At 49.6% G+C, this 16,045-nt stretch overlaps 1 protein-coding gene across 2 annotated transcripts in view; it reads left to right on the top strand.

The window, feature by feature from the left end:
• FANCD2 (FA complementation group D2) overlaps positions 1-16,045 on the top strand; it is a 64,102-nt gene that overhangs the window by 43,914 nt on the left and 4,143 nt on the right. The window contains exons 29-41 of one of the 2 annotated variants that reach the window (XM_060180725.1): positions 937-1,080; positions 1,963-2,079; positions 2,794-2,922; positions 3,213-3,331; positions 4,507-4,617; positions 7,478-7,608; positions 8,766-8,859; positions 9,077-9,199; positions 9,920-10,013; positions 10,628-10,699; positions 11,510-11,548; positions 13,413-13,487; positions 14,108-14,182. In XM_060180725.1, the coding sequence (XP_060036708.1) occupies positions 937-1,080; positions 1,963-2,079; positions 2,794-2,922; positions 3,213-3,331; positions 4,507-4,617; positions 7,478-7,608; positions 8,766-8,859; positions 9,077-9,199; positions 9,920-10,013; positions 10,628-10,699; positions 11,510-11,548; positions 13,413-13,487; positions 14,108-14,182 (1,323 nt within the window). Of the gene's footprint in view, positions 1-936; positions 1,081-1,962; positions 2,080-2,793; positions 2,923-3,212; positions 3,332-4,506; positions 4,618-7,477; positions 7,609-8,765; positions 8,887-9,076; positions 9,200-9,919; positions 10,014-10,627; positions 10,700-11,509; positions 11,549-13,412; positions 13,488-14,107; positions 14,183-16,045 lie in introns of those variants that run through there. The other variant, XM_060180726.1, reaches the window with a different exon arrangement.

Raw genomic sequence — 16,045 nt, 5'->3', positions numbered from 1 at the left:
CCTGTGAAGGGACTCCCCTGCAGGTGGGTAGCCAGGGGCTGGAACCGGGATCCTTACTCTGGTCCTTGCACTTTGCACCACCTGCACCTAACCCACTGCGCTACCACCCGACTCCCTCAATGTGCTTTTTAAAAAAATGTCTGCAGCTTGGGAGGTGGCTCAGTGGGCAGAGCACTGGATTCCCATGCACGAGATCCTGAGTTAGATCCTGACATCGAATATGCCAGCGTGATGCTCTGGCTCTCCCTTTCTCTCATGCTAATAAAATATTTTTTGAGAAAGCTACCTTTTGGGGGAAAAAAATCATTGTATCTGAAAAGTATGATAAGACAAGCTTGGATATAAATCCGAATATTAAATATGATGTTCTGTCTCACAGATGTTTAGGGACTTCGGTGGAAGGAAAAGCGTGATCATGCTGACAGTGGTAGCCCATCCCATACAGGGGCTGTGCAGTTTGAAGTCTTAGAAGTCTTCAGTAAGACTTGTTAATGTGGGAGTCAGGCGGTAGTGCAGTGGGTTCAGCGCACGTGGCATGAAGCACAAGAACCAGCATAAGGATCCCGGTTCTAGCCCCTGGCTCCTCACCTGCAGGGGAGTCGCTTCACAAGCGGTGAAGCAGGTCTGCAGGTGTCTATCTTTCTCTCCCCCTCTTTGTCTTCCCCTCCTCTCTCCATTTCTCTCTCTCCTATCCAACAATGACATCAATAACAACAATAATAACTACAACAATAAAACAACAAGGGTAACAAAAGGAAATAAATAAATATTTAAAAAAAAAAAAGACTTGTTAGCGTGGGCGATAGGTTCACGTGATAACCATCTAGAGACTGGCCTGACCCTGTGCAAGGACACGCAGATGCATCTGAATGCCAGTGAGGGTCCAGGTAGATCTGCAGAAGCCTTACTTGCTCATTCTTGCTCCTTCCTCCCCAGGAGTGCAAAGGGAAAGAAGAAGGCACATCAGTGTCGCTACAGAATTATCGTGGCTTTTTCCGAGAACTGGACATTGAGGTCTTCTCTGTTCTGCATTGTGGCCTGGTGACTAAGGTCATCTTAAATACTGAAATGTACACTGAGGTGAGCGGTAGACCTGAGAGTTCAGAGCTGAGTTTTCTTTCATCATAAGTTCCTTAGCTCAAAGACTGGGAGAGAGCCTCCAGCCTAGCAGAGCACATCCCTTGCTGTGTGTTAGGCCTTGGTACCAGGCCCGGTGCCCTCGTGAATCCACTGCTCCCAGCATCCATTTCTTCCTTTTTGTCTTTTTTTTTTTTTTTTTTTTTTTTTTGCCTTTTTGATCGAGACAGAAAAATTGGTAGGGTAGGGGGTAGGGGGAGATGGAGAGAGAGACCTGTAGCACTGCTTCACCACTAGGAGGGCCTGGGGCTTGAACCTGGATCCTTTTCAAATGGTAGTGTGTATGCTTTACTGAGTGCCCCACTACCCGGACCCCCTGCTTTCTTTAAACTTTTTCGCTCTGCATCAGCATGTACTCGAAATATGCCGAAGCACACATTGAACAGTTTAAAGCAAGACTGTATTGACCCATTCTACTTCTTGTATGATACAGCAATTCTGCCAAGAAATAATTGTGGCAGACCATCTGGGGAAGGCCATCGGAAAGGATTATTTAACGAACATGAAAATTCTTTTGCATTAGTCACTTTTTCATCTGAGGATACTTAGGGAACACAGGTCCACATCTGGGAAGAGACACCGAGCTCGGCACTTGTTTCCAGCAAGAAGCTTTATCTTCTAAACTATTCAGCTTCTGCTCCTTTTAATAATTTAAAATTGGAAATACTTGGGTTTTGATATGTTGACATAGTACAGCAGACGTTGCTGTGAGGTGGGGAAACCCCCCTCCTTGCTGGGGTCCTGTTCTTCAACCACTGGAAAGAGTAAGCGGCGCGTGTGCCCCGGAAGATGGCTAGGACATGACTGGCGTTATTTCCTGCTCAGGCTACCGAAGTCATGCAGCTGCAGCCACCCGAGCTACTTTTCTTGCTGGACGATCTTTCCCAGAAACTGGAGCACATGCTGACGCCTTCACTTAGCAAGAGGCTGCCCTTCCTCAAGGTCAGTAAACACGGGCAGGCAGACGCCTTAGTGGACTGACTTGGGAGCAGAAAGTGTCTTAATGGGGAGTACGTTGCCATTTTCTCCAGAATTATGTTTGGGCTACCAGTGGGTTTAGGAAGGGACTCTGAAACACACAAAATAGAAAATACATTTTACTTTTTCCTCTTTAGTTTTGTTATTTATTTTAAAAGTTACATACCATTATTTCACACTTTCTCAGACATTCCTGTCTTTTAAGTATGTTTGTAAATAAAATTAATACTTAATTAATCTTAATTCATCAAAATGGTATATGTACAGGTTCCTAACTTTACGTTTATATACGCACAGATAATTTAATGCGATGCTAACAGCACATCTGGAGTAACACTCAGGAATGATCAGGAATAATAACAAGTGTTCCATGAATGATCTTATGAAGCTATACATCTTAGACCCCGAGTTTTGAACTGATTTGATATATGTATTTACTGGGTATAGATTGAGATAGAAGGAGGAGATTAGGAGAAAGAGGCCTGCAACCCTGCTTTACCACTCATGATAGAACAAGATGTGTTTTCTTCCTCTCAGAATATAGTCTTTAGACAAACTACTAACTCTTCTGTTTGCTCCTACCAGACGCATAAGCTTGAGTAAATTCCATCACACACTCTTAATTTCAGAGGAACTGTCCCTCAAGCGGTTGTCTCTCCAATAACTGCTTTATACCAGGGTAAAGGAAGCCGGGGCATGGGATTCTCTCATCTCCACTGGAGGTCTGCTGGAGAAATCGCCCAGAGCATCGTGCAGCTGCTGACCCCAATGTGCAACCATCTGGAGAATATTCACAACTACTTCCAGGTCAGAAGCTGATCTCATCATGGTAGAGATTCCCTAGGTTGCAGCCAGCAAAGTGGCTCCGCTTCAGAACACAGAACTTGGAAACATAAGGTCTGGCGTTCAGTCCTTAGCATGTGCCACAGAGATGCTCCGGTTCGTGTTCTTCCCTTCCCCCTTCCCCACCCTCCACAAATAAGTAGACATAAGAGAAAGCCCCTGTGTGAAAGAATGGCTTTCATTTTGACTAAGAAACTGAAGGAGAATGAGGACAACTGCTCTGACAGCTGTCCTGGAACGTGCCTCCCCTGTAGTGCTTAGCTGCTGAGAGTCACGGTGTGGAGGATGGGCCGGCGACAAAAGAGCAGGATTACCACGTGATGGCTTCCTGCTATCAGAAGATACTGCAGATTTTCCACAGGCTTTTTGCTTGGTGAGTATATGGCAAGGGCGGTAAGTAGAGGTGATCGAGAGTGTGTTCGACGCAGGAACAGCCCTGGGCTAGCAGGTACTCACAGAGAAGAAGAGGAAAGGCAGGGCCTTAGAAAGGAAAAGGAAGCCACAGAGGGACAGGATCAGAGAGGGGACTCAGGGCACTTGAGCAGACCGACGGAGACACATACACAGAGAGAGACCAGAACTGAACCCTGTCAGCCCCAGCTTATGGTGGTGCTGGGGATTGAACCTGGGACTGTGGGAGCCTCAAGAATGAAAGTCTTTTGTAGAACCATTGTGCTGTCTCCCCAGCCCTAGGACTTATTTCTAAAATGTAGAGAATGAAAGAAAAATTTTCCCCTTGAAGATGAAACTAGAGGGGCCCAGGTGTGGTGCACCTGGTTGAGCGCATGTATTACAATGTGCAAGGACCCGGGTTCGAGCCCCTGCTCCCCACCTGCAGGAGGAAAGCTTTGCGAGTGGTGAAGCAGTGCTGCAGGTGTCTCTCTGTCTCTCTCCCTCTCTATCACCCCCTTCCCTCTTGATTTCTGACTGTCTCTGTCCAATAAATAAAGATTAAAAAAAAAAAAAAGATGAAAAGAAAAAAAAAGAAGAAGACTCAAGGGGCTGTTAGATCCTTAAGGAAATTGGCTTGGAAACACTTACTCTTCTAGTCTGATGTTCAGAGCTCTGGCGCTTGAGTGCTTGTAGTTAGTTAGTTAGTTTAAATATTTATTTCCTTTTGTTGCCCTTGTTATTTTATTGTTGTAGTTATTATTATTGTTGTCATTGTTGGATGGGACAGAGAGAAATGGAGAGAGGAGAGGAAGACGGGGGGGGGGGGGGAGAGAAAGATAGACCCCTGCAGGTAGGGAGCCGGGGGCTCAAACCAGGATCCTCACGCCAGTCCTTGCACTTTGTGCCACATGCGCTTAACCCGCTGCGCTACCGCCCCGCCCCCCCATTATTTATTTTACACCAGAGCAGTGCTCAGCTCCAGCTTGTGTGGTGTGAGGGATTGAACCTGGGGCTTTGGAGCCTGAGACATGTGCTAAGTGCTTCAGTTCTCCTCCTTCTTGACCTGCTGATGGTCCAGACTGGAGGCAGGACCCTCGGATGCTGCCCAGGAATCCTGCTGGTAAACTGAACCATCTGGTCTGGACTTCTCTCTAGGAGTGGGTTTTCTCAGTCTGAACATCTTGATCTACAACACTCGGCCCTCGAGATCCTTGCTCACCGACTGAAGCCGCCAGAGCCAGAGCAGGCCCTGGAGCAGCTGCTCAGGTGGGTTGGCTGCACACCTCGGAACAGGAGGGGTTAGGGGAGGGCTTCTTGGACTTAACACAGTGTCTCTCAGTGGCTTGAGAGGCAGTTGACCTGTTGTCTACTTTTCCTCATTCATGTGAGCTTTCCCACTCCAGTATTCAGATAAATCCTGAAGCATGATATATTTTTTTCTTTTCTTTTTTTTAAATTTATTTATTTATTTAAAAAAGGAGACATTAACAAAACCATAGGATAGGAGGGGTACAACTCCACACAATTCCTACCACCAGAACTCTGTATTCCATCCCCTCCCCTGATAGCTTTCCCATTCTCTATCCCTCTGGGAGCATGGACCCAGGGTCGTTGTAGGATGCAGAAGGTGGAAGGTCTGGCTTCTGTAATTGCTTCCCCGCTGAACATGGGCATTGACTGGTCGGTCCATACTCCCAGCCTGCCTCTCTCTTTCCCTAGTGGGGTGGGTCTCTGGGGAAGCGGAGCTCCAGGACACATTGGTGGGGTCGTCTGTCCAGGAAAGTCTGGTTGGCATCTGGAAACTGGTGGCTGAAAAGAGAGTTAACATACAAAGCCAAGCCAGGCTTCCCTGGATTGAAGACCCTACCAATGTGTCCTGGAGCTCAGCTTCCCCAGAGACCCACCCTACTAGGGAAAGAGAGAGGCAGGCTGGGAGTATGGACCGACCAGTCAACGCCCATGTTCAGCGAGGAAGCAATTACAGAAGCCAGACCTTCTACCTTCTGCAACCCTCAATGACCCTGGGTCCATGCTCCCAAAGGGATAGAGATGGGAAAGCTACTGGGGAGGGGGTGGGATATGGAGATTGGGTGGTGGGAATTGTGTGGAGTTGTACCCCTCCTACCCTATGGTTTTGTTAATTAATCCTTTCTTAAAGAAAAAAAAAAAGAAAAAAAAAAACATACAAAGCCAAACAAATTATTGAATTTTTTTTTTTCTTAATTGGGAGGATTAATGGTTTACAGTCAACAGTAAAATACAGTAGTTTGTACATGAGTTACATTTCTCAGTTTTCTATGTAACAATTCAACCCCCTCTAGGTCCTCCTTTTTTTTTTTAACCAGAACACTGTTAAACTCTGGCTGCGGTAGGTCAGAGGATAGAACCTGGGACTTTGGAGCCTCAGTCATAAGAGTCTCTTTACATAACCATTGTGCTATCTACCCCTGCCTACATGCTAATCTTTTGATCCAGTCCTCAGCGGCCTTCATCCTGTAAAGGCGTCCTTTCAGGTGTTGATGGTAAAAACACTGAAGGTCTGTCATCAACTGTCAATCACCCAGGGACCTAGCCATCTCCCACTAGGGTTGGGTGGGCAGGTGGCAGGAAGTTCTCACTGATGACCTCACTCCTTCCTCACCCATGGAAGAGAGGCGTCTTAGCTGAGTGCTAGTCAGTGGAGGAAGGAGGTGAAGAGAAGATGCAAGTAGCCTGCCTCCCTCCTACCCCAGCTCACCCACAGTACTCGGGTCCCCTCTCACCGCCTCAGGACACAGGCTGGGCTCTCCTTTCTGTCGGGCTTATTATCTCTGTGAACTGTGCCTGGCCTCACTGCATTCAGAGACAGCTCTGTCAAATGTGTTTGCCCTTGCTGCAGTCAGTCAAAAACTGACTAGTTTCTCCCGCTCCTCAACCCTCTTCTTTTCTTTCTTACTCAGTTCTGGTTTATGGTGGTGCTGGAGATGAACCCTGAGACCCTGGAGCCGCTGGCATGAGAGTCTTGCAGAACCATTATACTGTCTCCCGGGTGTGCGCTCCACCACCAGACTTTGTCTTACTTTTTTTCTCATTCTAGTTTTTTTGTTTTTAATTTTTTTATATTTTTTCTTTTGTTCCCCTTGTTGTTTTATTGTTGTAGTTATTATTGTTGTTGATGATGTCATTGTTGTTGGATAGGACAGAGAAAGAGGAAGGGAAGAAAGGGGGAGGGAGAAAAAGACACACCTGCAGACCTGCTTCACTGCCTGTGAAGCGACTCCCCTGCAGGTGGGGAGCTGGGGGCTCAAACTGGGATCCTTACGCTGGTCCTTGCGCTTTGCGCCACGTGCTCTTAACCCACTGCGCTACCGCCCGACTCCCTTCATTCTAGTTTTTTTCAAATACAGTCTAAGATAATTGTGACTCCCCCAACCCCTATTACTTCAGTGCATTGAAAAGCAGCCGTATGTGGTACATTTAGTAAGAGCTCTGCTTTCCTTCCTAATGTTAAACTTTCCACTTGTGTACTCAGAATTTAGACATCATTCTCAGTTCATTGCCTGAGCCAGTGCAGAGCAAATCATTTAACCAAGTTGCACTGAGAAGCGTGGCCCAGACAAGTATTTGGGCTTCCGGGAGAATATACCTCAGGCTGGACTAACCACTGGGCTCTGCTCTACCCTGGTCTCCACCACAAATAGCTATAGTCCTGTTACCATGTGTAGTCCGTGTATCTGATACCACCCCTCCATACCTGATAGGAGCTTGCAGTAGTGTACCTGGGATTATTTTTTATTATTATTATTTTATTATCTTATTTATTTATTGGATAGAAACAACCAGAAATCAAGAGGAAGGGGGAGACAGAGAGGGAGAGACACCTGCAGCCCTGCTTCACCACTTGTGAAACATTCCCCCTGCAGCTGGGGTCTGGGGGCTTGAAGCTGGGACCTTGCACACTGTAACATGTGCGCTCAACCAGGTGTGCCACCACATGGCCCCTACCTGGAATTATTATCTGACCATCAGGCCCCTAAATGGACAGCTCAGAGGCTTGGGTGTATCTCTAATACTCGTGTGTGTGTGTGTGTGTGTGTGTGTGTGTGTGTGTGTGTGTGTGTGTGTGTGTGTTCTTGTCTCTTTACAGCCAGAGCTTTCATTACATACAGAACTTCCACCAGAGTGTGCCCAGCTTCCAGTGTGCTCTGCATCTCATCAGAATCCTCATGGTCTTGTCAGAGAAATCTACAGCTCCTTCTCCAAACAGGAAAAAAATCGGTGATGGGCTTCGATGTACTTTCCTTCTCCCCCCTTTGTAGACAGGATTAACAGTGTAAACTTGGGGCTTCCTAACCGTGTGTGTCTTGCCTGTAAACCCCCAGAGCTGTGGCTATGCTATCCTGCTGGGCCAAAGGCATTTGCCCAGAAGCTGCTCTGATCGCTGGTCTCTGCTGAGAGCACTTTGTATCTAGCTGGTTCTGTTGCCTAGTAATTTTCTCCTTGGCTTCTCTTAATCATGTGCTTCCTTTTAGTGATTTTCTTTAATTATATGACATCTGACAGGAGACATCAACCACCAGATTAAGATTAATAGCATAGAGAAAGAAGAGAAGTCAGCAGGACTATGTACAAAGAAACATCTTGCCCCATCCCTGACATTTAACTTAGCTTTGTCCTGTTCTTGGGAAGCTCTTCACTGGCTAACATCTGAATTGGCAGGTCAGACAGAAAACAAAAACAACATTCAAAACAGACTTTTATTCTTCTGCATTGATTTTTCTCCACGACTGCTTTTTCTAGGCAATCAGTTAGGCTAGGAATAGGATATTTAACAGAATTTTCCTAGGGGCTGGGCATTGGTGCACTTGGTTGAACACACACATTACAGAGCTCAAGGACCTGGGTTCAAGCCCCCTCTCCCCACCTGCAGGAAAGTTTCACAAGCGGTGAAGCGGGGTTGCAGGTGTCTCTCTGTCTCTCTCTTCCCCTTCCTTCTCAAGTTCTCTCTGTCCCTGTACAATAAATAAAAAGCCTGAGGTTAGGGGGCCGGGCAGTGGTGCAGCGAGTTAAGCACACGGGGCAAATCGCAAGGTCTGGCATAAGGATCCCGGTTCGAGCCCCAGGCTCCCCACCTTCAAGGGGAGTCGCTTCATAAGCAGTGAAGCAGGTCTGCAGGTGTCTTATCTTCCCCCCCCCCCCCGTTTTCCCTTCTTCTCTCCTTTTCTATCTGTCCTATCCAACAATGGCAACAGCAATGGCAACAATAACAATAAATATAACAAGGGCAACAAAATGGGAAAAATGGCCTCTAGGAGTAGTGGATTCGTAGTGCAGGCACCGAGCCCTGAAGGCAAAAAAGAAAAAAAAAAGAAACCCTGAGGTTAGAGTGAGGTCAGTTTCCTGCATGAGCTGTCTTAGTCTCGCTTCTCCACCAGCTGCCCTGGCCAGACAGTTCCTGTGCCGGATGTGGCCAAGTGCGAGGAAGGAGAAGAGCGGCGTCTCTAATGACCAGCTCCATGCTCTGCTCTGGTGAGATGCTCGGTTTCCTTCCAGAAGGCAGACTTCCATTTTGCCACTGCTAAGGTCCCTCGTCTGATCAAGAGATGACCTTGGTTTTGGGGGGACTTGAAAGCTGTTGAAAACTACTGTAGTTGCAGTAGTTTAGTGTCTGGCAATCTCTCAAGGCAGAAGTCTCGACTTGGGAATTCTGTAACCAGTGTTACAGCCCTGCACTCTCTCTCTGCAGCACCTACCTGGGCCACACAGACAGTGTCCTGAAAGCCATTGAGGAGATCGCTGGGACTGGGGTCCCCGAACTCATCAACTTGTCCAAAGACGGTTCTTCCTCCACGTTCCCTACGCTGACCAGGTAAGGCAGTGCTCATCTCCAGTTCCTCCCTACGCCAGAACCAAACCCGGCTGTGTGTATAGTTCCAGGCTCCTGCCTTACTCCTCCTGCTGCTCATCTAGAAGCCCATTCTCCCCAGGCCTCTCAGGCAACTCGTGTGAAAGGAACTTACTTAGGAGTGAATTGTCGGTACAGTTTCCGAAGGCAATGAACGTTTAGTCACCAGATGTCTCCTGTCAGCACTGATCCTGTAGATGCAATAGTTGACCGTCTCTAGGGAGCTAGTGAGTGTTGCCTGTCACCAGGCATGGCCCAGGAACAAAGTTTCAATCTTAGCCATTCTCTCCGAATCAGTCGTGTGTGTCTCAGTGGGTTTGTGTCTCGTGGTACGAATGGTTATCTTACATCTGCCTGGTCTTCACGGTTAGGATGTGCGTTCACATTCTGTCATTCATTCAGTCCTCTCCCTGACTCAGTGAGGTGTGGCATCACTCCTATTGCGCAGGCGAGGGAATTGAGGGCTGGAGCAGATCAAGTTGAGGCTCCCACAGGCAGGAGAGTAAATGCGGAACTAAGAACGCGAGCCCGGGCCTGTTCGCCACCCCTTCCCCGCCCCCGCTTTGACTCAGGCCTTCCCACCCCCTCGCCGCTGGGAGCGGACACTGGGGAGAGGAGGACCCTGAGAACTGGACAGGGAAGCCCACTCTTCCTAACTGGCTCGCGGCTTCTCTGCTCTCCTAGGAGCACTTTTGTCATCTTCTTCCGTGTGATGATGGCTGAGCTCGAGAAGACGGTGAAAGGCCTGGCAGCCGGCACGGCGACAGACTCGCACAAGGTGGGTCCCGTGCGCCCAGGGAGCGCTGGGCCACTAGGAGGTGGCCGTCTCTGCCATGTCCAGGGCTTTTCCCAAACTACTCCTCTGACTTGTAAGATCCAGGACTTTAGGCACTCCTGGAGAGGTTTCCTTACCACATAGCTGGAGATGAGGACTGTGCTCTGATCTCCGTGGGTACTGCTGAGGGAAAGCTGCGCCCATTCCAGAGACCCCAGTTCTGGAAAAGAGTGTCCGGTTCAGCCTCGCACACCAGAGAGCTTGCTGCTTTGAGCTGGCACACACTGGGCAGCCTGCTCGAGGTGCTGGGCACTGGGCCTCGGAGCCGGACCCAGCGCCCGGTCTCTGGCCCCGTGTCTGCTGCAGAGGCTTTCCTCTTGAAGATGCCTAGGGAGGAACCCTTGAGGGAATGCCTCTCCGAGGCACCCTCCAGTCACCTGTGCAGACAGATCTCACTACTACTTCCTGGGCACGCCGCTTGCCACGTCTCTGGCAGGAGAGCTGGCTTTTAGCTCTGCATAGCTGCTCAGTGGCAGAGCCGTGGGTTAGTGGGAGCGCAGGCAGAGAAGTGCTGAGCTGGGGAGGTTCAGCACTGCCTGTGTGTCGGGCTGTCCCAGGTTCACGAAGAGAAGCTCCTCCACTGGAACATGGCTGTTCGGGACTTCAGCATCCTCATCAACCTGATCAAGGTGAGTGTGGGCTCCGGCCCACCACGGGGCCAGCCTGGGTCCCAGCTCCCCAAGTGGACTACCCCACCTCCATGCCTCCCCGCAGCCCCAGCCCCAGCCCCAGCCCCAGCCTAGAGAGCCCCTTCTCTCCTCTCCTTCCTGGGGCCTGTCCACATGTCACCCTCCCGCGCGCTCAGCTGGCAGCGGGCCTCTGATTAGAGTGCTCAGCACATCCCCCACGTCCCCTCTTCGAGCCCTGGATGCTCCTTCGTCCCTCCGACACGCACTGCTCTCGTCTTCTCAGCTTAAGATGTCTTTCTCACTCCTCCCCTCTCACTCCTTGCCAGCTTTTTGATTTTTTTTCTTTTTTCCATAATACATACATACATACGTGTGTGTGTGTGTGTGTGTGTGTGTGTGTGTGTGTGTGTGTGTTAACCCCCTACCAGAACACTGTTCAGCTCTGGTTTATGGTAGTGCTGGGAATAGAACCCAGGACCTTTTGTAGCTCAGGCATCACAGTCTTTTTACACAATCATCATGCTATCTCCCTAGCCCAAACCACTCTTAAGGTTTCAGATCAAGGTTTTGTATCTATAATGTCATCTTCTCAACACCTCCATTGTAATCACTCTCCTGTTCCTCTTCTCAACCCTCAGTTAAGGTGCTTGCACACTCCTCTGTGTTACTTACCTGTCACGTGCCTCCTTCCTTGGAGAATTCCCCGCAGCACCCAGAACCTTGCTGCACACAGTGTGTGTATGTGGGGGGGAGGGGGCTGGTGCTCAGAGGAGCAGACCTGAGCTCTGCTCTGGTTTCTCATCTCTCCAGGTGTTTGACAGCCATCCTGTTCTGCACGTCTGTCTGAAGGTAAATGGCCCCATCCCTCTTAGTGTTCACCTTCCCTGTGGGTCTGTCCCGAGAGGGCCTGAGCTCTGGTGAGGGCTCATGGAGTCACCCACAGACCAGTGACTCCCAACTGCTGGCAGGCACTAGTTTCTGCTAAAATATGTGATTGAACAGCTGCGCCACCACCCCGCTCCCTTCTACAGGCGGTGGCTTCTGAAAGGCAGTGGCTCTGCTTCCCCACGCATTTGGATCCCGAGAGGAGCCAGTTCTGTGAATCTGAAAACTTGTGATTCAAGTCTTAGAGCCACATTAGTCACTGTCCCTCCATTCCTTCTGTGGCAGCAGAGAGGGAGGCGGAGTGGGTGACTCCGCTCTTGAAAGCCCCCCAAGAATGTGGGGGCTCAGTCGTGATTCCTGCGGACCTTTTTCCCACGGATAGAATCCAAATTAGCCCTGACTTGATGGGAAGCCCAGCGGTGAAGAGCTCCCCTCCCTTACTTCCTTTTCTCTCTCTCCCTCTCTTTCCTTTTTTTTTTCTTTCTTCTTGATAGAGAAAGAAGAAAGAGAGAAAGACACGTATGTGCACTGTTCCAGTGCTCAAGGAGCTGCCTCCCTACAGGTGGGCCCAGGCCTGAACCTGGCTTCTTGAGCACAGCACTCTGAGCTCTACTGGGGGCTCCGTCACCTGCTCCCGGGAGTTTACTTACTGTGAAGCTGGGGGTCTCACACATACTTGGGGGGTCTCACACATACTTGATTTCACAGTTCCTGGGCCACATTTTTCATTCTTCCTATTTCAGAGAGAGAGAGAGAGAGAGAAGGAAAGTTGTCACAGTGATGTAGCTAGCATGTGATGTGGGCAGAGTACCTCTCTCCCACTTCCTGGCCAGCTGCTGCCTTCTCCTTTCTGATTCCACTTGGTGCCCTGGTAGCAGGTGAGTGACGGCGTGTGTGTGAGAGAGATACTATCCGGTTAGGAGATCATAAGTAAGTCAGGGATTTCCCGGGCTCTGCCCATTTAGAGCGTGTGTGTGAGAGAGATACTATCCGGTTAGGAGATAATAAGCAAGTCAGGGATTTCCCGGGCTCTGCCCATTTTCTCCTCAACAGTAAGTTGCCCTCAAGGGAGCTGGAGTTCTGCTCTGTTCTGCTTCGCCTTCTTTCTTAGCTGACCTGCCATGGCTGAGTCTGAGCCTAGTTCAGGGGCTGACTTATCAGGCCCGTTGGCTTTTGCTATAAATCACTTCCTTCCGGAGCCCAAAAACAGCTCACTGAGGAGGCCGTGTGCCTTTTCCAATGTGCAGCCCAGGTTTGAGTCTCAGGACCACATGGGAATCCCACCATGTCAGGGGGGCACTAAGACTGTGATAACTTTCATTCCCCCCCCGAAATAAAAAGAAGGAAAAAGGTGGCCCAGGAACTGTGAAATCAAGTATGTGTGAGACCCCCAGCTTCACAGTAAGTAAACTCCCAGGAGCAGGTGACGGAGCCCCCAGTTGAGCTAGAGTGCTGTGCTCAAGAAGCCAGGTTCAGGCCTGGGCCTACCTGTAGGGAGGCAGCTCCTTGAGCACTGGAACAGTGCACATGTGTCTCTCTTTTCTTTCTTCTCTGTCTCTATCAGAAAAAGAAAGAGAGGGAGAGAGAGAAAAGGGAGGGAGGGTAATGAATTCTGGAAACAGTGCAGTTGTCATGGAGACACTGAGTCCCATGATAACCCTGGAGGCAAGAACATACACGTGTGATCAATAAGTAGATTTCTCCAGATTAACCCTCCAGGTCCCTCTCAGTTGTTGTACACAGTCGGTCAGTGAGGCCCTTGGCTGGGCACCGCTGTGCTGCTTCAGCAGGGGCATCACCCTATGTCTCTGCCCCCCCCACCCCCCAGTATGGCCGTCTCTTCGTGGAAGCCTTCCTGAAGCAGTGCATGCCGCTCCTGGACTTCAGTTTCAGAAAACACCGGGTAAGGACCGAGAACAGAGAGGCGTGTTCCATGCAGTTCTCAGGAGATGCATCCACGCTGACCCCCAGACTAGGAGCCCAAGCCCCTGGCCAGATTCTGGGTCACAATTCCACGTGGGCACCTTCAGGCCGTTCCCTCGGTCTTTGGGAATGCCCAGATAAGTCTGGATATTCCAGAGTAAACTGAACTCCTCAGAACTGGTCTGTTTCCCACCCATCTTTCTACTTCTCCAGGTCTGGGGAGGGGTCCTTTTAGCTTGTGCGTGCGTGTGCATGCGCACACACTTCTGCATTCCCAGGAACTCCAGTACTAGTGTAACATTTGCTTATTCCTTTGTCTTGAGCCTGTCTGTTCTCCTCACAAGAGGAGAAGAGAACAGAACTGAGGGGAACCCCTCACCTCCGCACCGTTATAGTGGAGCCACAACAAGCTGCCCCTTGCATAGCACTCTCGCGGTACTTGGCTGGCCCTTCAGAACCTGCCGGACCAGCGGTGTTCCTGTGGAGAGGTCCAGAGTAGCACCAGATAGATACCTGGAACCTCGCTTGCCAAAGATGCCTTGTGTCTGAAATGAAATGAAGCCACTTCATGCAGCACCTGTGAACTGTTGTTGGTTACAGGAAGATGTCCTGAGCTTACTTGAAACCTTCCAGTTGAGCACAAGACTGCTTCACCACCTGTGCGGGCACTCCAAGGTAAGCAGGTGGCCTGTTGGCTTCAGCTTTACCTCAGCGGGGAGCCCCTTCCTCCAGCCTGATGCCTCGGGTGTGTCTGTGGGCTCAGCTCAGGCCTCCATCACTGCTGGTTGAGGTCGGGCCGTCATCCGGAAGGCAGTGGCCACCTCCACCTCCAGCTCTTGCCTCCGTGACCCTTCCTCTGGTGAACTGTAGAGAGTGCTGCTCGGGTGCTGTGGGTGGGAGGAATATCCTGGGTGAGCCTGCTGGAGCTGAGGCGGCTCTCAGCGCTCTCAGGCTATCCCGCCGCCTGCTTGACGCTCAGCTGCTCCTGGGCGCCTGGGCGAGTGTCTGAGCTAAAGGGTTTTCCACGTGAAACCTGCAGCTGATGGAGCACTGCCACTTCATCTGAAGGAAAACAGAACTGCTTGCTCTGCTCTTCTTCCTTTTCTTCTCCTGCCTCCCATTCCTCTCCTATCCACTCCTCTCTCCCCTTCTCCTATTCCCCTCTCCTCTCCCCTCTCCTCCCCCTCCTCCCTTTTTTTAAAATTTTTTTTTGTAATTTTATTTATTTATCTTCACTTATGTTGCCCTTGTTGTCTTTTTATTATTGTAGTTATTGTTGTTGTAGTTGATGTCGTCGTTGTTGGATAGGACAGAGAGAAATGGAGAGAGGAGGGGAAGACAGAGAGGAGGAGAGAAAGACAGACACCTGCAGATCTGCTTCACCACCTGTGAAGCGACTCCCCTGCAGGTGGGGAGCCGGGGGCTCGAACCGGGATCCTCATGCCGGCCCTTGCGCTTAGCGCCACCTGCGCTTAACCCACTGCGCTTAACCCACTGCGCTACCACCCGGCTCCCCATTCTTTTTTTTTTTTAAAGATTTTATTTATTTATGAGAAAGATAGGAGGGGAGAGAGAAAGAACCAGACATCACTCTGGTATATGTGCTGCCAGGGATCGAACCCAGGACCTCATGCTTAAGAGTCCAAAGCGTTATCACTGCGCCACCTCCCAGACCACCCCCCTCCTCTTTTTAACTGTCACTAGGGCTGTCACTGAGGCTCAGTGCCTGCATAAGAAACATGGAAAAGGAGGCTGGATAGTGGTGCACCCAACTGAGCTCACACATCACCATGTACAAAACCCAAGTTCGAGCCCCCACTCCCCAACTGTGGAGGGAAGCTTCATGAGCAGTGGAGGAGGCTGCAGATGTCTGTCTCTCTCGCTCTCTAGCTCCTCCTCCCTCTCATTTTCTGTCTGTCTCATCAAATAAAAGAGAAAGAAAAAAAATTAGCCACAGGGAACAGTAGATTCATAGTGCCTGCACTGAGCCTCACAGTAACCCCCTAGCCATAAAAAATAAATTTATTAAAAAATAGATAAAACCGGGAGTCGGGCAGAAGCACAGCAGGTTAAGCGCATGTAGTGCAAACTGTAAGAACCTGCCTAAGGATCCTGGTTCGAGCCCCCCCGGCTCCCCACCTGCAGGGGAATCACTTTCTATCTTTCTCTTCCCCTCATCTCTTCATTTCTCTCTGTCCTATCCAACAACAATGACATCAATAACAATAATAACTACAACAATAAAACAAGGGCAAGAAAAGGAAATATTTTTTTAAAATAGATAAAACCAACAGAAAATAATTCTGTTGCTCTGCGTTCACTGACAAGTGAAAGTGAAACAGTCCTTTCTGCCCATGGAATATCTTCACTCCAGCTGCTCACTCCTACCCATCCTGAGCTTAGGAGGCACTGAATGTTGTTTTTTTTTTAATTATTATTTATTTTATTTATTTTCCCTTTTGTTGCCCTTGTTGTTTTGTTGTTATTGTTATTGATGTCATTGTTGGATAGGACAGAGAGAAATGGAGAGAGGAGGTG

Source organism: Erinaceus europaeus, chromosome 21 (genome assembly GCF_950295315.1).
Source record: "Erinaceus europaeus chromosome 21, mEriEur2.1, whole genome shotgun sequence".
NCBI classification, from domain to species: domain Eukaryota; kingdom Metazoa; phylum Chordata; class Mammalia; order Eulipotyphla; family Erinaceidae; genus Erinaceus; species Erinaceus europaeus.
Note: the sequence above shows the minus strand (reverse complement) of the source record. Positions and strands in the feature narration are given on the sequence as shown.